This window comes from Erythrolamprus reginae, chromosome 4, assembly GCF_031021105.1.
Source record: "Erythrolamprus reginae isolate rEryReg1 chromosome 4, rEryReg1.hap1, whole genome shotgun sequence".
In the NCBI taxonomy this organism is placed as follows: domain Eukaryota; kingdom Metazoa; phylum Chordata; class Lepidosauria; order Squamata; family Dipsadidae; genus Erythrolamprus; species Erythrolamprus reginae.
The window spans coordinates 80,576,534-80,603,651 of NC_091953.1; the positions used below are offsets into that span (position 1 = coordinate 80,576,534).

The 27,118-nt window shown below is 41.0% G+C and overlaps 1 protein-coding gene across 2 annotated transcripts in view; it reads left to right on the forward strand.

Annotated features, from left to right (window-relative positions):
* RPS6KA3 (ribosomal protein S6 kinase A3) overlaps window positions 1–27,118 on the forward strand; it is a 79,624-nt gene that overhangs the window by 35,686 nt on the left and 16,820 nt on the right. For both annotated transcript variants that reach the window (XM_070750617.1, XM_070750616.1), the window contains exons 3-12: window positions 2,333–2,449; window positions 5,252–5,333; window positions 11,871–11,951; window positions 14,206–14,285; window positions 15,019–15,125; window positions 15,775–15,812; window positions 15,978–16,120; window positions 17,662–17,732; window positions 24,165–24,253; window positions 24,350–24,414. In XM_070750617.1, coding sequence (XP_070606718.1) covers window positions 2,333–2,449; window positions 5,252–5,333; window positions 11,871–11,951; window positions 14,206–14,285; window positions 15,019–15,125; window positions 15,775–15,812; window positions 15,978–16,120; window positions 17,662–17,732; window positions 24,165–24,253; window positions 24,350–24,414 — 873 coding nt within the window. The remainder of the gene's footprint in view (window positions 1–2,332; window positions 2,450–5,251; window positions 5,334–11,870; window positions 11,952–14,205; window positions 14,286–15,018; window positions 15,126–15,774; window positions 15,813–15,977; window positions 16,121–17,661; window positions 17,733–24,164; window positions 24,254–24,349; window positions 24,415–27,118) is intronic.

Below are 27,118 nucleotides of genomic sequence, written 5' to 3' on the forward strand. Positions count from 1 at the left end.
GCAATATCCACGGCACCACCTTCATCCAACACCTTTGTGATATAGTCAAAGAAATCAATGAGATTAGTCTGACATGATTTGCCTTCAGTAAAGCCATGCTGATTTGGGTCCAATAAGTTATTGTTTTTTAGGTGCTGATTTATCCTCTTTTTGAGTAGAGTCTCCATCATTTTAACTATAACTGATGTCAAGCTAACTGTAGTTACCAGCTTCTTCTCTATTGCCCTTCTTGTGGATAGGCACAACACCGGCCATTCTCCAATCCTCAGGAACATCTCCTGTTAACAGGGATTGGTTAAACAAATCAGTCAGAGAGGTAGCAATGACAGATGTGAGTTCTTTAAGAACTCTGAGGTGGATGCCATCTGGACCCATTGCCTTATTTATCTTTAATCGTTCAATTTCTTCTAAGACATCGGCTTCTAAGATCACTGGAGCTGAATCCATACAGCTGGAAGCAATGCTATATCCCTCTATAGTATTATTTTGTAAGGTGTCTTGAGAAAACTGAACAGAAGTAGCTATTGAAATGGTCAGCGATCTCCTTATTCCCATCAATGCATGTATTATTCCCGGTACTAAGCTTCGTGATGCTGCAGGTTATCTTCTTCCTATCACTAATATATCTGAAGAAGGTTTTATCCCCCTTCTTTACAGATTTGGCAATTTCTTCCTCTTTTGAGGCTTTAGCACCATATATTATCTGTTTCGCCTCTATCAGCTATACTTCCAGACTCTTTATACCTCCTATAGGCAGCCTTTTTTTCATTGACTATATCATTGCTAAACCATAGCGGTTTCTTCTTCCTTTTACCTTTAGTTATTTGTCTTACATACAGTTCAGTGGCTTTTAAGATGGCATTTTTTTAATACAGTCCACTGGGTGCTCGCTCCTGCCATTTTATCCCTCCCCTTTAATTCATTATCTAAATATTCCCCCATTGCATTAAAATTTGTTTTTCTGAAATCCAATACTTTGGTTGCAGTATAGGATTGCTCACAATCAGTTTTTACAACAAACCACAAACATAGATGGTCACTGCAACCTAAATTTTCTCCCACCTTAACCTCTGAAACCCAATTCCCATTCGTAAAAACTAAATCTAGAATATTCTCCCCTCTAGTCGGTGTCTTAACCAGCTGTGCCAGAGCTGCTCCTGTAGAGGCCTCTACTGTATTCTTACTTTTGCATGTAAGGGCACTGGGGATATTCCAGTCAACATCAGGCATGTTGAAATCACCCATAACGATATATTCCTCAGATTGCCCTGGAGGCCTATAGATCACCCCAATTCTAATGACAGAACCTTCTTTATTTTGCATGCAAACCCAGAGTTTCCAGATTTTTACATGTATTTTGAATTAGTATTGTTTTTAGACTTTCCTTAACATAAATGGCTACTCTACCTCCCCTTCTCTCTATTCTATCCTTCCTATACAATGTATATCCTGGTGTGGATATTTCCCATTCATTAGAATCCTTAAACAATGTCTCAGTTATGGCAACCAGATCCAAATTATCTCTAGATATTATGGCCATTAACTCACAGCTTGTTGCTCAAGCTTTGAGCATTCGTGCACATTACCCGAAGAACATTGTTTTCATTATTAGTTTTCCCCTTATCATGAACAACTACATCTATTTTATTTACAGCTCCCTTTTCATAAGCTTGTCTGTTTTTCCTGTTGCATCAAAATTATATTCAGTGAAATCTTTTTCTTTGTCATCTTAAGTTTTTTCCTTAAATATGTCTGTAAAAAAATCTGAAATAAAAAATATCAAGCCAATTTTTTATATAAATTCTTTATTCTTTTTCTTTTATTTCCTCCCATTTACTTTTTTAACACCTACTTGCACTTTTTCTTTTCTTTAAATTTATAGTGTATATATGTGTACGTGTGTATACATATTTGTGTGTATGTATGTATATGTATGTATGTATGTATACCATTTGTGGCCAGCTTTTAAGTGCCTAATATACCTTAGCTAATTTATACGACAAATGTGGCAACCTTGTTTATTCCTTTCCCAAATAGTATCAAACTGAATATAGACCTCACAGCTTGTGGATTGTAATTTTAGTATTATTGACAATGCATAATTGATAGACTGGATTTTATCATGGATTTTATCTGTTATTTATCATTTTATCCTACAACTTTTGATTGTGTATTCACTTGAGTGTTTTTATTTGTTTTGGTCTATGACTGCAATAATAAATTTGAACTTTGAACTTAAATTTATATTGTATGTTTCCTTTAATTATTGTATAATATCTCTTAATATTTTTTTTAAAAAAATCCATTGAACCTTTTTTATTTTATTTTCTAGGAAGAAGGCAATATTAAAGAGATTGCAATAACATATCATGTCAAAGAAGGGCATGAAAAAGCAGATCCTTCACAATTTGAACTCCTTAAAGTACTAGGCCAGGGATCTTTTGGAAAGGTAAGAGACTTTGGATATGTAAAAGCTACCATAGTATTTGCCACAGCTTGTACTAATTCCCTAAATGAATATTTAATTTTAAAATTCCACCTACCAAATCTTTCTACAGGTTCTTTAATTGTTTCCTAGTTTTCTATCCAAACTCAGATTTGAATATTTTAAGAATGATTGTTCACAAATTATGAATGGATAATAATATAAATTTAATTTACTTCCTCACAATTTTCCATGGTTGAATTAATATAAAAACTTGTTTCGTTAATAAAACTCTGCAATACAGTGGTACCTCAAGATACGAACCCCTCGTCTTACGAACAACTCGTGATACGAACCCGGGGTTCAGAAAAATTTTGCCTCTTCTTACGAACTTTTTTCGAGTTACGAACCGGCGTTCGGAGACTGCTGGGAAGCCGCGCGGCTGTTTTAAAAGGTGACAGCCGGGCGGCGGGGCTTCCCAGAAGCCTCCCGAATGCCGGTTCGTAACTCGAACAAAGTTCGTAAGAAGAGGCAAAATTTTTCTGAACCCCGGGTTCGGGGTGGTGGTGCTGGGAAGCCCCCCAGGCCGGCTGCGACCTTTTAAAAGAGCCGCGCCGCTTCCCAGCTGTCTCCTGAAGCCGAACGCGGAAGTTCGGCTTTGCCGTTCGGCTTCAGGAGACAGATGGGAAGCGGCGCGGCTCTTTTAAAAGGTCGCAACCGGCCTGGGGGGCTTCCCAGCCGCGCGGCTTCCCAGCTGTCTCCTGAAGCCGAACGCGGAAGTTCGGCTTTGGCGTTCGGCTTCAGGAGACAGCTGGGAAGCGGCGCGGCTGTTTTAAAAGGTCGCAGCCGGCCTGGGGGGCTTCCCAGCACCCCCCCGAACTTTACATTGTTTCCTATGGGAAACAATGTTTCGTCTTACGAACGTTTCGTCTTACGAACCTCCTCCTTGCACCAATTAAGTTCGTATCATGAGGTATTACTGTACTTTGTATTTTCACAAAGTTACTTTCATTTCCCTACAGCCTTCAAAGAATCTTTTCAGGATGTAATCAAAGTACTAAATAGCCTAACTTTGAAGTGGGCAGGACTTTTTTTCGATCAGAAGCTTTATAAAATTTTTGGAGAACTTTATATTTGAATAATATTATTTGGTATGTGCTGATCAACCATACTCCTCTAACTGAAGTCAGGATTTTTCATATTTTATTCCCCTACAAGCTGCAGAAAGGAAACCATTATTAATAAAATTTGCATATACAGTGATCCCCCGTTTATTGCGTCCCCAACCATTGCGAACAGGGTACTTCGCTATTTTTGAACCCGGAAGTCAAAATACCATCTACGCATGCGTGCCCGGGGCACGCATGCGTAGATGGCAACCGGGAGATCAGCTGCTGGGCGGCTTCCCTGAGTCTTCCCCCTCTTGCTGGCGTCAGCGAGGAGTTTCCCCACCACCCACGCAAACTCCTCGCTGCCGCCCGCCCTTCGCCCGCCCACGCCGTTCATTCTCGCCGCTTTTGAGCTGAGTCCGGAAGCGAATTCGCTCCCGGACTCAGCTCGAAAGCGCCGATAGCAAGCGCCAAGGAACGGCTAGTCCACGCTCGTTCTCGGCGCTTTCGAGCTGAGTCCGGGAGCGAATTCGCTCCCGGACTCAGCTCGAAAGCCGATAGCAAGCGTGGACAAGCCGTTCCTTGCCGCTTGCTATCGGCGCTTTCGAGCTGAGTCCGGGAGCGAATTCGCTCCCGGACTCAGCTCGAAAGCGCCGATAGCAAGCGCCAACGAACGGCTTGTCCACGCTGGTTCTCGGCGCTTTCGAGCTGAGTCCGAATTCGCTCCCGGACTCAGCTCGAAAGCGCCGAGAGCCAGCGCCCCCCGGACTCCCAACCCGGGTTTGGGGGGCTGCTAGGAAGCCCTCCATGCCGGCGGCAAACAGCCGCGCCGCCCCAAATCTTCGGCTCCTCGCTAGCGCTGTGGGAGTAAAAACACCATCTGCACATGCGCAGATGGTGTTTTTACTTCCGCAGCGCTACTTCGCGAAAACCCGCTCGTTGCGGGGGGTCCTGGAACGGAACCCTCGCAACGAGCGGGGGATCACTGTATGTACCAAATTGTTAAAAGGACTGCTTTGTGCTGGTTGATGCAACTGCTTTGGAATCTGTTCCCACCTATTTCTGCAAGTGATAAACATGTACAACTACATCATTTTTCCACTGAGATTAATTAGGTGCATATGTACTTACTTTATAGACAGCCAGGAGCAGCTTCTGATGCTGGAAATTCTTCCATTTTTGTAATGATTCAGAAGGGGGTACATTGTTAATGCCCCATTCACTTTGACATTTTTAAAGCTTTGCTGAGCCCTAACTTTTATATTGTTGGCCAGTTCAACTGATTATTACAGTAACATAGAAACATAGAAGATTGACGTCAGAAAGAGACCTAATGGTCCATCTAGTCTGCCCTCATACTATTTCCTGTATTTTATCTTAGGATGGATATATGTTTATCCCAGGCATGTATAAATTCAGTTACTGTGGATTTACCAACCAGGTCTGCTGGAAGTTTGTTCCAAGCATCTACTACTCTTTCAGTAAAATAATATTTTCTCACGTTGCTTCTTATCTTTCCCCCAACTAACGTCAGATTGTGCCCCCTTGTTCTTGTGTTCACTTTCCTATTAAAAACACTTCCCTCATGAACCTTATTTAACCCTTTAATATATTTAAATGTTTCGATCATGTCTCCCCTTTCCCGTCCTCCAGACTATACAGATTGAGTTCATTGTTGTGCTTGACATTAAAAAGGCTTTATTTATGCTTGATACAGGTATTTCTTGTGAAAAAAATTTCAGGATCTGATGCCAAACAGCTGTATGCAATGAAAGTGCTTAAAAAGGCAACATTGAAAGGTAAATTATGCAACCTATAGATGTTTTAAAGAAAAAATTACCTTTTCATTTTAGTTATCATTGTAAACAGTCACTGAGTATATGAGGGACTTGCTAAGTGAGGATTACCTGTATTCAGGAAAAAGTTAATGAAGGTTTTCAAGGTGCTGTTATGCCAAATATTCAATTGTTTAATAATTTATTTTACAAAGAAGTTACTGGATTGTGATGAGGGTAGAAATATAATAAAATTAGTAGCTTCCTTATCATCTATTTGTATTTGTAATTCAGTGCTTTTGTGGAGAAATTAAGACTAGTGATGGCCAATATTTTTGAAGAACAATCCTGAAATTATTAAAGGGAATAACATTTAGCAAAAGTAGACGTGTACCACTTCACAGAGCTTTACAACCCTCTAAGCAGTTTACAGAGTCAGTATATTGCCCCCAGCAATCTGGGTCCTCATTTTACCCACCTGGGAAGGATGGAAGACTGAGTCAGTCTTGAGCTGATGGGAAATGAACTGCTGAACTACAGCCAGCAGTCAACATAAGTACCGTATTTTTCATAGTATAAAACGTACTTAAGATTTTAGAGGTGGAAAACAAGGAAAAAACTATTCTGAACCAAATGATATAGTGATATATTATTTAATAAAATACCTGTGTAGCAGAATACTTTTTTACAAATGTGTATACATTTTACAACCAGGTATACATTTTACAAACTTCAACTTGACAGTTTTAAGACTTGTGAACTTCAACTGCCAGAATTCCATTCTCCAATCATGCTAGCTCAGGAATGGGAGTTGACGTCCACAAGTCTTAAATTTGCCAAGTTTGAAGATCCTTGTACCCCTAATCCAGGGGTCTTCAAACTTAACAACTTTAAGAGTAGTAGATTTCAACTCCCAGAATTCCTCCTCCAGTCATTCTAGACGGGGTACCATATATATTCGAGTATAAGTCGAGTTTTTCAGCACCAAAAATGTGCTGAAAAATCCAACCTTGAGTTTACTCGAGTCATTGACGGCAGGGACTCCAGTTTTGAGCAGAGACCAGCAGGCACTGGCAGCTCGGGTGAGCGAGCTGAGCAGGGGTGGGGCAGGTGCTACTTCTCCTTGGCTGAAGCAAAGGCAGGCGCTCCCGCAGCCGCTTCACTGAGAGCACTTTTGCCGAGCACTTCAGGAGCACCTGGCCCGCCCCTCTTGCAGCCCCTTCGCTGACAGCACTCGGCGAAAGCCCTCTCAGTGAAGGGGCTGCAGGAGGGGTGGGCCAGGCGCTCCCGAAGTGCTTGGTGAAAGCCCTCTCGCAGCCCCTTCGCAAATGTGGAATTTATTAATGAAATACTTGATATAGAGATACTTCCTAATGACTGGCTGATCATAATCCTCCATTATTGAAATGGAGAGAACTAACCAGGAGAATGAAACCAAGATGGATGATGAATCAAGTGATCATTAAAGAAACTGAATTCATTAAAATAATGTAACAAGAACTAGGATATTTTCTTCAAATTAATAATGATGGTAACACCTAACTTCAGAATACATGGGACAAAAGGCCTACATAAGGCCTACATAAGGGTAATTTACATAGGCCTACATAAGGGTAATTTACATAGGATATGTCATTAAGAGGAGAAACCAAAGGAAAGATAAACTGGATAAATTAACAACAAAGTTACAAAAAATAGAGAAACCTTTACAAGATAAACCAAACAATTGTAAAGTATTAGGAGACTTGAATATTATTAAACATGAAATAAATCTAATAACAGAAGAATAAATTTCTTAGAAACTGAGAACTGCCAAACAAAAATACAGTAATACCTCGTCTTACGAACTGAATTGGTGCCGGGAGGAGGTTCGTAAGGTGAAAAGTTCGTAAGACGAAACATTGTTTCCCATAGGAATCAATGGAAAAGCGATTAATGCGTGCAAGCCCAAAAATCAGAAACCAGCCACCACCACCGAAGGAGGGTTGAGCCTCCCGATCCTCCCCGCCCCTTTGCCATGCAGTCAGGAAGGTCATCCTGCTTCCCCCCCCAGCCGAAAACCCAAAGGCGGTCTGCCGCCGCCCACTTGAGCCAGGAGGCAGGCAGGACGAAGTGCGTGGAGGAATGGGAAGCTCAAATGCCGGCGGCTTCAGCTTCCCATTCCTCCATGCACTTCGCCCTGCCTGTCCTCCTGGCTCAAGCGGGCGGCGGCAGACCGCCTTTGGGTTTTCGGCTGGGGGGGAGAGAGTTAGGAAGGTCCTCCTGCTCGCCTGGTTACCTTGTGTGCGCCACAGAACAGGACGAGCCGGCAATGCGCGCCCCGCCTCCCCCACCCTGGCTGCGGGCCGTCCGCGCCGCTGCTCCGCTCGGTCGGCGGCCCCGGAGAGGCAGGAGCCGGGCGCTGGCCTGCTTTTTGTCCTCCGCCGCTGCCGCCACCCACTGGCTGCGAGCGCTCTGCCAGGCGGCTCCCCCCGCTCCGCGCCTCCTTTCTGTTTGTTTTGTCTCTGGGTCTGCGGAGGACAAAAAGCAGGCCAGCGCCCGGCTCCTGCCTCTCCGGGGCCACCGACCGAGCGGAGCAGGGGCACGGATGGCCCACAGCCAGGGTGGGGGAGGCGGGGGGCGCATCGCCGGCTCGTCCCGTTCTGCGGCGCACACAAGGTAACCAGGCGAGCAGGAGGACCTTCCTAACTTCCTCCCCCCACAGCCGAAAACCCAAAGGCGGTCTGCCGCCGCCCGCTTGAGCCAGGAGGCAGGCAGGGCGAAGTGCGTGGAGGGGAAGGATGCTCCGGTTTCCATGGCCGCGCATGCGCAGATGGTGGAGCCGGTGGCTGGGGAGGTGGATTCGCCGCCCCCACCAGCCCGATCTCCCTCCGGTGGCTGGGGAGGTGGATTCGCCGCCCCCACCAGCCTTTCCTGCTCTGGGTCAGAGCCGCAGAAACCTTCGGCTCGCCGAGGCTGCGTCTGACCCCTTCGTTTTTATTGCAGCGAAGGAGGTGAAGCAAGGCTCCAAGCTCGCCTGCCGCCACCGCCGCTACGCCTCCGCCGCCTCAGCCACCCCCTCTGCTCTGCAGGGACCTCGCATGCCACGATCTCCCTCTTTCGCCCTCCCCGCGCTTCTCCTCGGCGGCGGCCAAGCGGCAGACCCGAACTCTCCCGGGTCCCTCTCTATCCTATCCCCACCACCACACACACACACAACGCCGACGCCATCCACCCCGCCGGGTTCCCCGCTTGCTCTTCGCCTTCTACTGCCTCCGAGGCCGACCAGCCCAAGCCGCAACCTTTAGCCGGAGGCGGACCTCGCAACCGATTCCACCCAAGGCACCAGAAACCCTTCCACTCGCGACTCCCCACCCTGATAAATTCACCCAAAAAAGGAGAGACCCCCTTCAGAGAAACCCGTCCGTACACGCACACAAATGCACAATCCGAAGAAAGGGGAGGGGAAAGAGCTAGAAGAGCGAAGAAAGAGAGGAGGGGAAGACACACAGACACACACGCACTCCCTCTCTCGCGCTCACACAGACGCACTCAGACAGAGAGAGACAGAGACACACAGCGGAGAACAGGGCAGGGGAGAAGGAAAACGGGGGGCAAAACAGAGAAGGGGGCGATTTTTTAAAAAAAAGAAAAAGAGCACTTACGTAAAGAGAGGCGCTTGGGTTACTCCTGCTTCCTCCTGGGCATTTTCCCCCCCTTTTCACATTCTCCTTGGTTTAATGGGAGACCAAAGGCGAAAAAAGAAAAGAAAAGAAAATCCCCAAAAGAGAGGGACAAGAGGCAGGCACAAAGCGGGGGCACAAGGGGAGCTGCCCGGCAGAGGTTGCTTTTTTTCTTCTCGTGGGCAAGTGGAGGGGGGGAGAGAGAAGGAAAGAGAGGGAAGGAAAGAAAGAGATGAGAGAGGGAGGAAGAGAGTGAGAGAGGAAGAAAGAGAGAGAGAAATGATAGAAAAAAGGGGAGAAAAAAAGAGAAATGAGAAAATGATTGAAGCAGAGAATGACAGGAAAGAAAGAGAAAGAGACAGAGAAGTGACTCTTGGTGATGACGTATGACGTCATCGGGTGGGAAAAACCGTGGTATAGCAAAAAAACCGTGGAGTATTTTTTAATTAATATTTTTTGAAAAACCGTGGTATAGCGTTTCGTGAAAATCGAGACCGCGAAAATCGAGGGATCACTGTACTGTACTTTGAATCTGCAAACAAACTGGGGAGATTAGCCCAATCAACAAAAATTAGCCCAATAGATAAAACAATAGAAGCATTGTATGACTCAACTGGAAATCTGAAAACAACTATTACTGACAAAAATATATAGCATAAACATTTTATGAGAAATTATATGAAGAGAGAGAGGTGGATAAGGATATGGTTATAGAATTTCTAGGGGGAATAGATATGACAATATTTACAGAAGGAGATAGAGATACATTTATAACTTACCAGTAGCCACTGCATTTTCCACTCTCGACTTATACTCGAGTCAATAAATTTTCCCAGTTTTTGTGGCAAAAGTAGGTGCCTCGGCATATAATCAGGCTGACTTATAATCGAGTATATACAGTAATTAGAAGACAAAAACACCTCAATTTTTGTGAAAAACAGGAAAAGGGTCTGGGAAGCCTGCAGGGAGTTCCTGAGTGCTGGGGGATGGCAAAAATGCCCCCATTTTTGCAAAAAAAATGGGTGAAAAATGACCTGTTTTTCACAAAAATGGGGCGTTTTTGCCAGCACCCAGGAGCTCTCTGCAGGTTTCCCAGACCCTCTGTCCACCCTTTTTTTTTTTTTGCAAAAATGGGCTGCGGGGGCAGGGTTTTGATACAGGGGGAAAAAAATGGCTGTATTCGGTATATAAGATGCACTGACATTTCCCACCCTCTTTTAGCGGGGAAAATGTGTGTTTTATACGCTGAAAAATACGGTAACTTGCAGTTAATAATACTTCTTCCTATTCCATACCTTGTCTACTAGCTTGCTAAAATACAGGTTGAAATACAAATCAGTAGACTTGTTTAGCTATCAAGTAGCATTTGATTGAGAACCAGTCTGGTGTAATGGTTAAGACATTAAGCTAGAAATGGGAAGCTTGTGACCTAGTCCCACCTTAAACACAAAGTCAGCTGGGTGACTTTTGGCTTATCACTTTTTCTCAGTCCTAAGAAAGAGGCAGGGGCAAACCATTTCTGAAAAAACATGCCAAGAATACTCCAGGGACTTGTCCATGCAGTTTCTAGGAATCATATATGATTGAGTGGAAGGAATCCACTCATTTACTACCGTGTTTCCCCGATAGTAAGACAGTGTCTTACTTTCTTTTTACCCCCAAAGGCCCCCCTATGTCTTACTATCGGGGTATGTCTTACATTTGAAAAAAATTGAAAGGGTCCTTTTAGCGGCAAAGGATTTCCCTCGGTGCACGCGTGGAGCCGCAGACGCGTGTCGGGGAAGCGTGTGTCTGGAGGGGAGGAGCCGCTCTGCGCAGTTGGGCAGCCCCACCTGCCTAACTGGACCGACGAACGCTGAACGTGGTGCAATAACAGCCCAGCTACTCTAACCTCCCGCAACTAGCGCATCAAAGTTTTGCATCTCTACTTTGGGTCGCGTGCTTATGCTTGTGTTTAAAGGGAAAGAACTTAGTATTGCTATCGGAATTCTCTCAACGGGGAAGGAGGCTGAACCGCAGATATAACGTTGGGAAGAAGGTGCAAGGAATCGCGTGGGGGGGGATAGCGGCGGTGGTTTGGATTAAGCGATCATAATCCCCCAAAAGGACGAACTCCAGCCTCGGAAGGCCGATGGCTACGAAATTAAGGCTTTTCTTTGAGAGAGAGAGAGAGAGAGAGAGTGGGGGATAGTCGTCGTCGGAGCGCTAAAGACCAGGGCAGAGAAAGCGCGAGCTGCATGCGGGAGAAGCGGAGGAGGAATCAGGCAAACCGAATGGGAATCCCTCCCCTGCCCTCCCTCGCTCCATTCCCCGCCAGCAACTCCTCCGCAAACCCACCTCTACATCCTCGCTCTGCAAGTGCCGAGACAGGCGGACCACATTGCAAAGGGCTGCCTCTCCTGCCGCCGCTGCTATTGCTAATGCCTGGGGCTGTAAGCAAAACCCGGACCGGACTCGCACAGAACAGGCTCCCATTCGGCTTGCCTGATTCCTCCTCCGCTTCTCCCGCATGCAGCTCACGCTTTCTCTGCCCTGGTCTTTAGCACTCCAACGACGACTATCCCCCACTCTCTCTCTCTCTCTCGAGGGAAATCCTTTGTGCCTTGCCGCCGAGCTCTCCCACCTGCTCGGCGGATCATCGGGCTCCCCCCCCGCAATACCCCCGTGTTTCCCCGAAAGTAAGACATATGTCTTACTTTCGGGGTATGGCTTATATTAGCCGACCCCCCTGGAACCCCCCATATGTCTTACAATCGGGGGGGTCTTACTATCGGGGAAACACGGTACATTTTACATTACATAGGTTCTGGAAAGCATTTGGGCTGAGATAACTAGATATTCCAAAACAAAAAATCCAAATTGACTTAGTGGCTATTAATTTGAACTAAATGTTTTATAGTTCGTGATCGTGTTCGGACAAAAATGGAACGTGACATCTTAGTAGAAGTTAACCATCCCTTTATTGTCAAGTTACATTATGGTAAGTTTAATACATTTTGTAAATCAATGAAATATGATTAAATATCTGTATGGCAGACCAGGTAAAAAAAATTCAGATACCTCTGAGATTCCAAGACTGCTAGCTTATTGTTGAAGGGTCTGACAACAGAATTTTGAAGCCCAAAATCAAGGTGGAGTTGCTTTAAGTTTCTTCCTCGTGCTTCCTTCAATTTTTGGACTGTGTAATATGTTGCCAAGTCCATCCTTAATGGTTCTTTCATACTTTCCCCAGGGTATGGTCTATATAACTGCTATATATAATGCTTCAAAAATATGTGTTGTCTTATTAAAAAATTGACCCTTTCTAACGGTTAATGAATTAATTGATATCAATGGCCTAACAATAGAAGGAATTAGAAAATGTTTTTTTCCTGACAAAAGAATTTCATGTGTGGAATTCTATCAATAAGTAGTCAGGACTGAGCTTTTAGAAATACAACTTAAAAAGCCACTCAGTTATGAATTTTTATTATAATTTTGATGAGATTGTTTTCTGTGTTCTGTGTTGCCAGCTGTATGATTTGCATTTTTGCTTATCTTTTCGGTCCCTAAGATGATTAAGCAAATAATTCAGAAAGTTTGTTTCTTTTCTTATGCCTCGTTTTCCTTAAAGTTCAAATTTATATTGGAATTTAGGAAATAGTTGGGCTAAATAAATTGTCATTGCTCTATAGACAGGTTATGGAAATATTTTTTTCCAAAGGCCATTGTTCTTCACTATACAAGATAAACAGGATCCAACAATTTTCAGACAGGGGTTGCCAAAAGATAGCTTTAGACAGCAAGATGGGCAACATATACATTTATTCAGTAAAACAACTCGGATCCAAGGCCATAGAATACAGGGCAAAAAGTCTGCTATAACAGGAGCAGTGGAAAGAGAAAATTTTAAAAGGTTGTGGATACAAAGGGGAACTGTACTGTCATACTGACAGGGCCATTCTCTTTTTTTTTTGTTACTTCATACTAATTTCAGTGGAGATTCTTATTTAATAAAATTTAATAATGCTGTAAAATAATGCTACATATCTGAAGGATTTTACCCAAATCTAAACCTACCACCAAATTAAGCTGGGATGAGATATATAGATTTACTGTTAAGACCTGACAAGCAAAGCAGAAATTTCCTATAGTGAGCTTCTGAGATATTATGTGCAAACATTTTTGAAATATATTACAATGTATAGCTTCATTTAGAGCCAATATCTGGTTAAGGCCTCAGACTACAAATGCAGAGACTCATTCTAGCCCCAATTTAGGCATGAGGCAGCTGAGTGATCTTGAGCCAGTCTCTCACTCTTGGTCCTTCCTTTCAGAAGCAAGACAGTGGCAAATCATTTCTGGCAATCTTACCAAGAAAACTGCAAGGGCTTTTCCAGGTGGTCAGCAAGAATCAAAAACTAATTCAAAAGAACTATTTATTAGTTTAAATATCTTCTGAAATTTATTGTATCGAGTTTCACTGAAATATTTTCTCTTGTTTTTCAAGCATGGTAAAATCTAGCATTATTGTATTCATACAAAACAACCATGCAAACCAATGTGATAATAAAAATGTAGCTTTAATACTGCCTTGTATACAGTATAATGATAATCAAAGTCTTGCCTCAACATTTTCCTTTTACATGGAGGTTAATATATAACATTTTGCTATTTCCAAGGTCTTTGTATGCCATCCCAATTCTGCACTATTGTATCAGTGCATAAAACCACGAAACAGACTCAATATAGAACAATCTTATTCTTGCCAAGAACAGACCAATATATTTCTTGCCAAAAATTAAATAATCAAATGCTGTATATATTTCCCACCAGATATCATTTGTTTCATAGAAGCATTTCTCTTTTATGAACATTCTTGCTGAGATTTAGCAACGTAGTTTGGAGACATTTTAATTGGAAAGAGCTCTCGTAGCATCTCTTACAAATACACTAAATTCTGCAATAAATGTTTTAGCATTAACAGGCAAGGATTGTACATTTTCAGTGAATTTGAGCTATGAGGCGTTGTTTTTATTGGTTATTTGAAAATGGTAAATGCTAGAGTTTAGCACGCAACGCCAAAAAGGGTTGTCACAGTTGTCCTATGGAGTGTAACATAAATAATTAAATAGTTCCTTTCTTAATCTGCGGAGAGGGGCGGCATACAAATCTAAATAAATAAATAAATAAATAAATAAAATCTGGATATACTGTATGATTTTACTGAAATCAGTTGTTTGCTTTTCCCTCAGCTTTTCAAACAGAAGGGAAGTTATATCTTATTTTAGACTTTCTCAGAGGAGGCGATTTGTTTACACGCTTATCCAAAGAGGTAAGCAAGATACGTTGATTTAAATACATAGTTTAACTATAGAGAAATATTTTCCAAATTTCTTAATTTTTGTATGTATCATTTATTTCTCCTGCATTCTGTATACTCTGAAATAATTCTACTAGCTAATTATGATTATATGTTAGTGTGAATTTTAGATGCTTTTGTTAATGCTTATTTAATAATCACAGTGACTTTTACAAATTCAGTTATATATGTGAGCATTTGTATGCTACTTTTAATGTAATATGTTACATTTTAAGTTGAGAAATAACCATTCTTACTATCTGTCAGACCAGCCCCAATCTGATCCCTTAGGAAAGAAAAATCTTCAACACCATTACATTGAAGTAAAACATTCTTTTATTAAGGAAGTTGGTTGCAGTAAAGTCAGTTTAGCTCTAAGGTTTTCCCTGATGAAAAAGATACATAAAATGTTCTCTTCTCCTTTCCTCCCTGTGACCAGTCTGTCACAGGGACTTTGCCAGTCAAAGCTCGTCAAGATGATATGAGATGTTCTGGGCAATTCACATTCCTTTCTCAAGGTGCATTGCCTTGGTGCCTCTGGTACAAAGTGTTCCGGGCTTCATCATGTCATTCCCACTCCCTATTTCCCATCACTCACACAAAATTATACTGCACATTTGTCCACCCTGCCTTCCCCTCACCTCTAACCTTTGATGGCAGGACCTGGCAGGACCTTAGTTATGGAAATGCATGTTTTTCTTTGTAGGTGATGTTCACAGAGGATGATGTCAAATTTTATTTGGCTGAATTAGCACTCGCTTTAGACCACCTGCATAGTCTTGGGATAATATACAGAGATCTAAAACCAGAAAAGTAAGTTATTTCAAATTGGATTCAAGTAGCCGTGTCCATGAAATTATGGTCAAGTAGAAGGGCCATGGCAAAGGTTTTTTTATGTCATAGATATCAGAATGGAATAACATAAAGCACAACACTACTTTCATCTTTCTAATAAAAGAAGCAAACAATTGGAGATGCCTGTGACTATATTTATACATTTGACAAATTTACTTATTTATTGTAGAGGCTCATAGGCCATTCCTACGTGTACAGGTGTGATGGCTCAGCAGTTAAAGGCACTGAGCTTGTCAGCTGAAAAGCTGACAGCCTGGCTTCAATACCTGAGGATCACACAATTGGGTGAACTCCCATTACTTGCCCCAATTCCTGCCAATGTAGCAGCTTGAAAACATGCAAATGCAAGTATATAAACAGATACCACTTTGGTGGGAAAGTAACAATATTCCATGCCCCTCAGCTTATGGTCATGCTGGCTACTAAAGTTCTTCAGTTAAGAAATGGAAATGAACTCTACTCCCTAAAGTCAAACACAACTAGACTGGGGAAAACTTAATCAATAGAGGGGTACTCCTGAAATAACATTTTATACCATTTATAGCTTTCTTTAATTGTTACCAAATGAAATGCATATAATCAATTTAAAACTTTATTTTATTTATAGCATACTTCTTGATGAAGAAGGACATATTAAATTAACAGGTATGTAAAGCAAAATTTACTTTCTATGAATGATTTGTAGACACCTTGCTTCTTCCAATATAAAGCAGAATGTTTGCAAAATACATGCACTTAAAAATAGCCTATTAAAAACAAAATAATTTTCTGGTTAGAAATATGTACAAAAATGTTTGTTTTTCTTTCCAGACTTTGGCTTAAGCAAAGAATCTATTGATCATGAAAAAAAAGCATACTCCTTTTGTGGAACAGTGGAATACATGGCCCCAGAAGTAGTTAATCGGCGAGGTCATACACAGAGTGCAGACTGGTGGTCATTTGGTGTGTTAATGGTAAGTTTGCATGGGATGATTGTCTATGGATCTTTCATACTCAGCATCATGCTTTTGTGCACTTATTTTAGTAAGCTGTAATAAAAAAAATTTAAAAACCCTTCATTTTAACCATATGTGAATGTCTAATACAAACCCACCTAGTTAATTTATTCTGAACGTATGTGTGTGTGTGTGTGATATAGATTGCCACAACTGAATTTTTTATTTCGCTTGTTAGCAGTTTGCAGGTCACTATGAATTTGGCACTATTTTTATTATTTTGTAAGTACCTCTAGGATGAATTAAATCCTGTCGGTATACATCTATGGGGTTGAAATAGAACAAATGGAAATGATTTATATCTCAACTGAATTATAGTAATAGTATTATAAAAATAATATTTTTTCAAATTTGTTATGTCCATAATGAAATCTAATCGAATGTACTTTTGAATTTTCATTTACTTTATCATTAAAAATTGCAACTAAAAACTTTTAAAATGTGCTAATGCAATAGTTTCCACTATAAATTGGTTTAAATAACAAATATAACAAATATATATATATATATATATAACAACTTCTGTGTTTAAAGTACAAACTGTTAACAGTCATTATTACTTATATATTACCAAAAAAAAATAAAGAGGTTTTAGCTTTTGCAAGAAACATTATTATGCAATTTTTGAAAGAAGTGGAATTTTAATGTTTTTAATATGACTAGAATGTTATACCGTAGTGTATTTCCTCACAAGTACTGTATACTAAAATATATGATGATTAGTATGGAGTAAGTATTTTGTAACAAAATAAATTGGTTCAAGTACAAGATTTTTTAAACATCTCAGGGAAATAATCTCAAATATCCAATTATGCTGAATTTTAGTTTTTGGTAGTCAATATACAAATAGCTCCTAAAATTAAAATAATAATATCACCTAGTAATCATATGAAGAGTTAAGTTTTATTACTTTTGGTATGTATATTTATTCACAAACCATTGTAATCAATATTTAAATTTCTTAAGTGTAAAAATAGAAAAGAAAATATAAATAGGTTTTGAAACTGTTTCATTAAAATAGAAATATGCTAAATAATTTCGAATTACAAATATCTCAACTCTCAAAGAAAATACATTTTAGTCTCACCGTATGTGTTCTTATATTAGATCAGCCTGTTATCAGAAATTGTCCAAGCTCACTTTCAAGGTTGATCAACTTAATTAAATTGGAATATAATTTTACAGCTCACAATATTTTGCTCTTAAAATGTGTTACAATGTTATCTGTTTTTATTTTGCAATTTTAAAAGCAGAATGGAGTTGAAACTCTATACTTAAAAATAAGAAAATCTAAATTTTATATTTGAGGAATACAAACATATTGAAGGCATTAAATGTAGAGTTAAGCTTTTGGAAACTTAAGCTATTATTAGAGAAAATTGCATATAAAGCTCCTAATTTACATTTATAAAAAACATTAATCTGTTCTGCCAAATAATCTTGTCAAAAGTGTTCTCCATATCTTTTAGTATAATTGATGAAAGTTTTTTTTCTTTTAGTTTGAAATGCTTACTGGTACTCTACCTTTTCAAGGGAAAGACAGAAAAGAAACCATGACTATGATTCTCAAGTGAGTACATTCTTATTTCTATGTTTAAGATATTCTACTGCGTTTGCTCTCTGAATTGTAATATCTGATGACTATTTGTCCCCTCATTTTGAAAGTTACATGTATATTCATGATTCAAGTTACATGAAAGTTACATGTATAAATGTATATTCCAGATGTCCTGCTTTCTCAATCAGAAATGTAAAGACATCCAAACTATGCTTTATAATCTGAAATACAGTATATACATTATATAATCTGATGTACAGTACATACATTATAAATTAGTCCTTTTAATTCAGCAAATGTCTCATGTCTGTTGTGGTTGGCTCTGGGCCAGTTTCTGCTCCAAGGACTGTGGGGGTTGATGTGGGAGAATCCTCACATTATCAGAGGCCAGTTTTACTGCCAACAGCTTCCGACAGCGAAGCGTCTGTGTCAGGGGAAGATTCTAGTGAAGTAGGATCAATGGAGGAGGTAATTACAGGCAGCCCATTCGCTAATTACCACATTAGTGAACCATCAACATCATTATCATGTTAGGCTCAGAAGAGGAGGCATTCATAGATGTTCACAGATGCAGGTTGATATCAAGGAAGGAACAGCTGCACAAGTATTACAGGAAATAAGGGAGAACACCTGTGGCTGGGACAATTAGGCTAAAGGGGCTGCTGATAAATTGCCAGCATTGTTGCCTCTTGGCGTGGGAGTTTATCCATTTGGAGAGAAAGAGAAAACTGTTTTTTACGTCTGGATTGTACAAGGACTCTTTGAACTGTTTCAGGATTTTACAGGACTCTTGGACTAATTCACAGTTAAGTTTAAGCGTGAGGACTCTTGAAGGGGGGTGGCTGTGATGTCTTCACAGCTGCTTTTTATCTGCTTTGCTTTTGTTTTATGTTTTTCACAGCATTCAAGGCTTGTGTGTGAGAGAGCACTTTGGCTGATTAAAAGTGTGTTTTGGACAGTATTTTTCTTTTGATGAATCAACTTTGTTTACTTTACAAACGTGTGTGTTTGAATTTCTCCTTTGGACTTAATTGGGGGCTTGTAACGTGAAGCCTGGCATAACAGTGTGTCATATTTTTTGTTCATGTTATCTTCAAAACAGTATTGATGTAATCCAACCTTGAAGAGTTTTCTCACATATTCAGTTTGCTGTAAGTGAGAATTATATTTTTTCAGTGCTTAGTCCTACAATTTCTCCTCATTCTTGCATATCAACTTAATTTTAACATATACTTTTGAGTCATTCCTTGTAAAACACTCTAGGGCTCCCAGCTTGACCATCACAGGTTTTGATGAAATTTGGTGTAAACATTCACACATGTCCCCAGTGAATTTTGGTAAAGTGTTACATTTGCCAATGCAAATACTTGCTGAAATATAGTCATTTGTATGACTCCATACTGCGACAGTATGACTCTGAGGTTTCACCTTCAACTAAATGTTTGGCTGCTTGAGTTAGCCTCCAGCGATCATCAACTGATCAAATACTTCTTCTTCTTCTTTTTAATTAACAAATATACAAAACATAAAAGTCAATACAAAAACCAATTGGGTCTTAGCATGGTATAACAATTTGTGAACATAAACATTTATAGAGAAAAAAGGAGGGGTAGAAAGGAGGGGAGTAGAAAAAGAGGGGAGAGAGTAAAGAGAACAGAGGAAATAGAGAAAATGAAGAAAGTAAAAGGGTAGGCGAATATCCGGGGAAGCTGTATTGAAAGCGGGAACCAGTTCTTGATTTATTAGCTCATTCCCTAGTATCAGGTTAGCCGTCTGAGTATTTAAATGCTGGCGTTGAATTAATCTGAATATAGAGATTATAAGATTTAGTAGTGAATATTCTGTTCATATATTTCTAAAGTCTCTTATCACTATAGCAAGAAATATGAGAAAACTATATATCGGATTTGTATCTGGTCGAGTTTGTAACCATCATTTCAATTATGTAACGTGGTGGTCTCTTTTTTCTTTAACCAATTATAGAAAGGATCCCAGGAATTATTAAATGAGGACAGTTTCATTCCTAACTAGTATAGTTAATTTTGTCATCTCTGCACAGTATTTGGTTTTTTTTATTATTGCATCTTTCGGAGGTACATCCTCGTTTTTCCACCACTGTGCAAAGGTTAGTCTAGCTGCTGTAACTAAATGGACAATTAGATGTATTTGGGTTTTAGACAAATTTTGTTTAATAAATACCTAGAAGGAAACATTCGGGGTTTTTTTCAATTTTCAAATTTAATATTTCGTCGATCCAGAGTCCGATTATATTCAACTGATCAAATACTGATGCCGACAGATCTGTTTAACCTTTGTGACAGAAACATTCACGGGATTAAATATATGTACGTTCTAAAAGAAGAAATCAAAGAAAGCGGGGTCTTATTTTGGGGGGAACACGGTACTTGCATGGTGTGCAAAATATAGCACCGTGTTTCCCCGAAATAATACCTATCCCCATAATAAGGCCAATCAGTCTTTTCAGAGCATACACCGAAATAAGATCCCCCCCAACTACTTTTCAAGGAAAGGGGGGGATATGCTAGGAACAGTTCTTTTTGTGGTCGGCACTCTTTTGGCCAGGGGAGGCAGAGAGAGAGAGAGAGAGAGAGCAAGAGAGAGGCGGGTGTGTGCACACCCCATGAGACTGGCTTGGCTCCTCTGGGCTCTGCCTAAGGCAATTTGAAACGTGTTCCTGCCTGTGAGAAAGAGGATTTGAGCCTGGATCCCTGCTTTGTATTTCAAACCGCTGCTAAAGGATGCCCAGAGGAGCAGAGCCAATCCCATGGGGTGTGCATGTACCCACCTCGTACTAGTGCTCCGTATCCAATTCCCCCCCTCTCTCTCTTTCTCTCCTGGCCAAAAGAATGCCCACCACAGAAAGAGCAGCTCCTAGCAGGGTCATTTGGGTAGTTTCTGTTTTCATTAAGATTGCAAAAGAGTAAACACAGTTGACTGATAATAAATGGCTTCAGCCAAACACTAACCGTGAGTGTCAAAGTTTTTCATGTTTATCATTCGTATTCTCTGAAAAATGGCCAGGAAATCATAAATTCTGCCATGGTATGTAAACTTATGAGAACATTTCGTGCCAAGATGGGCATAATAAAGGATCAAAATGGCAGGGACCTAACAGAGACAGAAGAGATTAAGAAGAGGTGGCAAAATTACACAGAAGAACTATACAAGAATGAGCGTAACGTCCATAATGGGATTCTCTAGAGCCAGTCATCCTGCAAGGTGAAGTCAAATGGGCCTTAGGAAGGCTGAACAACAACAAAGGTAGTGGAGGTGACAGTATTCAAGCTAAGCTATTCAAAATTTTAAAAGACGATGCAGTAAAGGCGTTACATTCAATTTGCCAGCAAATTTGGAAAACTCAACATTGGAAAAGGTCAGTTTACATTCCAATTGCAAAGAAGGACAACACCAAAGAATATTCAAACTACCATTCCATTGCACTCATTTCACCTGCTAGTAAAGTTATGTTCAAAACCCTACAAGCTAGGCTCCAGCATTATGTGGACTGAGAACTCCCAGACAGAATTTCAAAAAGGCAGAACTAGAAAGTAACTTGCCAACATATGCGGGATCATAGAGAAAGCTAGGGAGTTCCAGGAAAACATCTACTTCTGCTTCATTGGCTATGCTGAAGTCTTTGATTGTTTGGATCACAACAAATTGTGGCAAGTTCTTAAGGACATGGGAATACCAGACCATCTTATTTGTCTCGAGAAACCTATATGCAAGTCAAAAAGCAATAGTGAGAACTGGACACGAAACCATTGATTGGTTCAAAATTGGGAAACGAGTTTGGCAAGGCTGTATCTATTTAACATATCTGCAGAGCACATCATGAGAAAGGCAGGGCTAGATGAATCATAAATTGGAATTAAGATTGCAGAGAGAAATATCAAGAATCTCAGATATGCAGTTGATACCGCTCTAATGGCAGGAAGTAAAGAGGAACTAAAGAGCCTCTTGATGTGCATGAAGGAAGAGAGTGCAAAAGTTGGCTTGAAATTCAACATTAAGAAAACTTAAGCTCATGGAAACTGGTCCTCTCAATTCCTGGGAAGAAATGGAGTAACAGATTTTATTTTTCTGGGATCCAAAATCACCACAGATTGGGACTACAGCCAAGAAAGACACTTGCTCTTGGGGAGGAAAGCTGTAGCTAATCTAGAAAGCATAATAAAAAGCAGAGACATCACCCTGCCAACAAAAGTGCTTATAGTCAAGTCTATGATTTTCCCAGTTGCAATGTATGGCTGTGAAAGTTGGACCATAAGAAAGGCTAAGCATGAACTGTACTACAAACTTGATGTTGCTGCATTTCTCATTTTCTTATCTCTTTCCTTTAATTTAACTTGCTATTTCTTACTCCCTTTCTGTGCTCTATTTGATGTTGGTTAGTCATATTTACAAGATCGGCAGCAAAATAAATTGATTAAAATAAAGAATGATTAATGCTGCCATTTTATGACATACAGTGGTACCTCTCCTAAGAACGCCTCTATTTAAAAAACTTTTCTAGATAAGAACCGGGTGTTCAAGATTTTTTTGCCTCTTCTTAAGAACCATTTTCTACTTAAGAACCCGAGGTCGGAAAAATTTCCCAGGATATTTGAGAGTAGTACGAAGGCCCGGCCAATTTCCTGCCATTCCCCCTTTAATCCCGGCCATCTCGGGCTTTTCTGGGCTGCCAGAGGAGCCTTTTGGTTGTGCTTAAGGAGGCTTTGGCAGTCCAGAGCGTAGTGTTTTCCTTTCTCTGGGTGCATGGAGAGGGAATAAACTACTTCGCTGTGACTCCCTCGCACTGCCTCCCATACACCCGGAGTGAGGTTACCTCCTGTAGCGTCTGGGCACAGAAAGGCAAAAGGGGGCACTTTGCCCCGGCCGGATCAACTGGGCTTCAGCCAAACCGAGGAGTCACCACAGTGAAGGAAAGGCACCAGCTACAAAGTGAGCGAGTGAGACGAGAGGGGAGCCATTCAGCATGGGAAGGAAGAGGAAGCAGGTAGTAGCAGCAGCAGCCTTTCGGTCAAAGGTGTGGGAGATTCTTTCCTCTCGCCTGCCTGGGCTTCTCTCTCTGGCACAGTGTATGGGAGGCAGCCTCGCGCCGGGTGTATGGGAGGTGTGTGCTCTTCCTTGCCACTTCAGATCCCTCCTTTTTTTTTAAGCCTTAAAGTTTTGGATTTTTTTTTTATTCCCCTCATCTCACCTTCCTTCAGCAGCGACTGTCCTCCTCTTCTTCCTCCTCCTCCTCCTCCCACCCAAATGCCGAGCTTTTATTTCTTTCCTAATGGATTTGCACGCATTCTTTGCTTTTATTCCTATGGGAAAAATTGCTTCTACAGTGATACCTCGTCTTACGAACCCCTCGTCATATGAACTTTTCGAGATACGAACCCGGGGTTTAAGATTTTTTTGCCTCTCCTTCTGAACTATTTTCACCTTATGAACCCGCCGCAGCCACTGCGATGTCCCCGCCTCCAGACTTCCGTTGCCAACGAAGCGCCCATTTTTGTGATGCTGGGATTCCCCTGCTGGGATACCCCTGCAGCATCGCAAAAATGTGGAACTCCGGATATGGGATTTCCCATGGAGGGGAGCCTCAGAGGAATCACACCAGCGTGAAAACAGGCGCTTCGGCTGGCAAAGGGGTTGAATTTTGGCCTTGCATGCATTAATCACTTTTCCATTGATTCCTGTGGTAAACATTGTTTCATCTTACGAACTTTTCACCTTACGAACCTTGTCCTGGAACCAATTAAGTTCGTAAGACAAGGTATCACTGTACTTACAAACTTTTCTACTTATAAACCTGGTCACGGAAAGAATTAAGTTCTTAAGTAGAGGTACCACTGTACTATGAGGCTTTTAAGTTTATTTACAGACAAGAAACAGGGTTCAATATCATACTGTGTTTCCCAGAAAATAAGGCCCTGTCTTACAGTTTTCTAAAATGAGTGTTTAGCCTTATTGCCATGCAATCAAAAGCCCAATTGGGCTATTATCACAGATGTCTTATTTTGGGGGAAACAGGGTAAGAACAAATTTTCCATCATGTTCTACTTTTCACTCTTCAGCCTCTCTTTCCCCTGTCTTAGTCTGCACGGAAGCTGTTTGAACCATCCCTACCTGACTTGAAGCTCATATGATGACAGGCAGCAGAATAGTGAAAAATCATTCTAGCCAGTGGTAGAAACAGTGGCAATAATAATAATAATAATAGTTGTTGTTGTTGTTATTATTATTATTATTATTATTTATTAGATTTGCATGTCGCCCCTCTCCACAGACTCAGGGCAGCTCACAACATTAATACCAATTATTTAACCTGTAGTTAAAATACAGTATCCTACAGCAATAAACTAAAATCAGTGAATGTAGGTCAATATCATTTATGTTGGTAAACTATTATTTTCTTTTCTTTTACAGAGCCAAACTTGGAATGCCCCAGTTTTTAAGTCCAGAAGCTCAGAGTCTTCTTCGAATGCTTTTCAAAAGAAATCCTGCAAATAGATTAGGTAGAATTTTAATGTTAACTTATTAAGATTTCAACAATAAGTCAAATAATCATCTAAGGTGTTTTTGGTATTGTTTTTGTTAATAACTTCTAATAGGAGCAGGTCCTGATGGAGTTGAGGAAATTAAGAGGCATCCATTTTTCATCACAATAGACTGGAATGTAAGTACACAAATCAACCAAAGCATTCACTGTTATAAATAATATTTAAATGTTATTTATTTATTTATTTATTTGATTGATTGATTGATTGATTGATTGATTGATTGATTGATTTCTATGCCGCCCTTCTCAAAGTGACTCAGGGTGGTGTACAATCCAGTGGTACCTCTACTTACGAACTTAATTCATTCTGTGACCAGGTTCTTAAGTAGAAAAGTTTGTAAGAAGAAGCAATTTTTTCCATACGAATCAATGTAAAAGCAAATAATGCATGCGATTGGGGAAGCCACAGGGAGGGTGGAGGCCCTGTTTCCTCCCAGGAGATTCCTAAAGAGGCCCCATGGAGGCTTCTCCCTGCCTTTTTCGGATAGAGTTTTGGAGGCTCGGGTTTTGTAAGTAGAAAATAGTTCTTGAGAAGAGGCAAAAAAATCTTGAACACCCGGTTCTTATCTATAAAAGTTCGTAAGTAGAGGCGTTCTTAGGTAGAGGTACCACTGTATAAATGCAACAATATATAAAAGAAATCTAATTTACTTTAAAATAATGATACAAATTGCTAAAAAGTTTTAAGAACCCCATATATAGACATACATGGATGGACAGTTGGAATTGTCTCTGGGAGGCAAAACCCACAGCCACTCAGTCTTGTTGGGATTGAGTCTGAGCCTATTAATGCCCATCCAGACCAGTGTTCCCTCTAATTTTTTTTCAGTGTGAGCAGAAAAGTATAATGTCTGAGTGGCACATTTCCATGCCTGGGCGTGGATCGGTTAGAAACAAAAGGGGGTCACGTGACCTCAGGACACACAGCAACGGTCATAAAAATGAAACGGCAGCAAAGTTTAGATCCTCCGACCATCGGGCTGCTGCAAAGGTCCTAAGTGTGAAAAAGGGGCATAAGTCATTTTTTTCAGGGCCGTTGCGACTTTGAACGGTCAGTATATGATCCAATGAGGCCAACGTTACTATCTCCTGAATAAGATGGTTATTAAGTGAGTTCTGCCTCACTTTACCACCTTTCTTGCCACAGTCGTTAAGTGAATCCCTGCAGCTGCTTGAACATCCCAAAAGATGTTCACATAACCCTGGGACATGGCCACCATCATAACTAACTTGTCAAGTGTCCAAAGTTTGATCCAATAACCCCTTTATTTTTCTAACAAAATCCTTTCTTCCTAGAAGGAAGAATAGAAAGAATAAAATGGAAAAGGGGATACAAAAAAATAAAAAAGAAAAGGGTTTGGTTCAAAGTTCTGCTCAGATTGAAGAAATTGGAGTTTGAGAAGGGTTGATTAAACTTGGAGTATTGTTTTGTTTGCTCTTATTTTAACTTCTATTTTTCTATTTAGATATATGAATTTAGGAATTGCTGATCTGTTTTAATAAAGTTAGAAGTATTGATTATAATAAGATATGCAGTAGGTGATACTGATTTAGATTAATGCATAAATGGAATTGAATTTAGCACTTTGGCATACTGGTTAATAAGTTAGAAATATAATTGGTGTACTTTTTGAAGGAACATTAAGAAGGGAATTTAACTAAAAGATAATGTATGTAACTGGATGACAAAATTAGGGGAAAAAAACTTTTGCAACTTTTGGTATGATTGATATTAGTTACTAAGAAAATACTGCATTTTATTCATGGAAAATTAGATGGTACATTGTATTGTTTGAATGTATGTTGAGAGAAAAAAGTATTGTATCTGTGTGCATGAACTTTCTTAATAACCATCTTCCAAATGGAGGGATTTAATTAGATATTTTTTTTAGTATGTTGAGAGAGAAAAAAATTACTCCCCCCCAAAAGTCCTTCCACCCTCTTTCCCTCCATTCATTTCATTCTTCCTCCTTTCTCCCTTCATTTCTCCTTCCTTCCTTCCTTCCTTCTTTCCTCTCCACTTCTCTCTTTCTCTCCCTCTCTTTCCCTTTTCTTTCTTTCTCTCTCTTTTCCCTCTCTCATTCTCTCCTTCCAGGTCTCTCTCATTCCTGCGTCCTCTTCCCCCCCCTTCACTCTCTCATTTGTTTATCTCTCCTCCCTTGTGTGTCCAATCACACTTGGCCAATAAAGAAATAAATGAAGGATCGTCCCAGAGCAGATTCCATTGGCTCTAAAACGGGGTGGGGGGGTGTTGGAGGGGAAACAGGGGGGGGGAAAGAGACGTGCTGCCAGGCACTCGGCTCCAGCCCCTCCCGCCTTTTCATCCTCCCTCTCCGAAGCTTCGTTCTCCCTCTCCAACCCCCACCCCTCTCTCCGAAGTTTCACAACTTCTCCCATTGTCTCAGCACTCACAATGGACAGCTCACATCTCTTTGACTGACAGAGTCTCCATTTCAAAATGTGGCGGGGGGGAGGGGGGGGGCAATCTTCCAGGCCCTGTTTTAAACCCCCTCAGGAAGCTTTTGAGACTCCTTCACAGCGATCAGGTGGTTGCTGTCAGCAGCTTTGCTGGCTATCGCAGGTCTTCACGTCGGGGCCTCTGCTGCCTTGTGCCATGGGGGAGGGGCGTACAAGCCCCTTGCCTCCACCGCCTCTTCTTCCACTGCCCTGCTGCCTGAGCCCGTTTACAAGGGGCTGGTGGAAGACCCGATGTCGCTTTTGCTAAAGGTAGGGGGGGAGAGTAAAAGCGCCCTTTGAAAGCCCTCCGGGTCCATCAGGTGCCTGGGATGGAACTACCTAATCGGTCCCGCCTTCCTGCGGG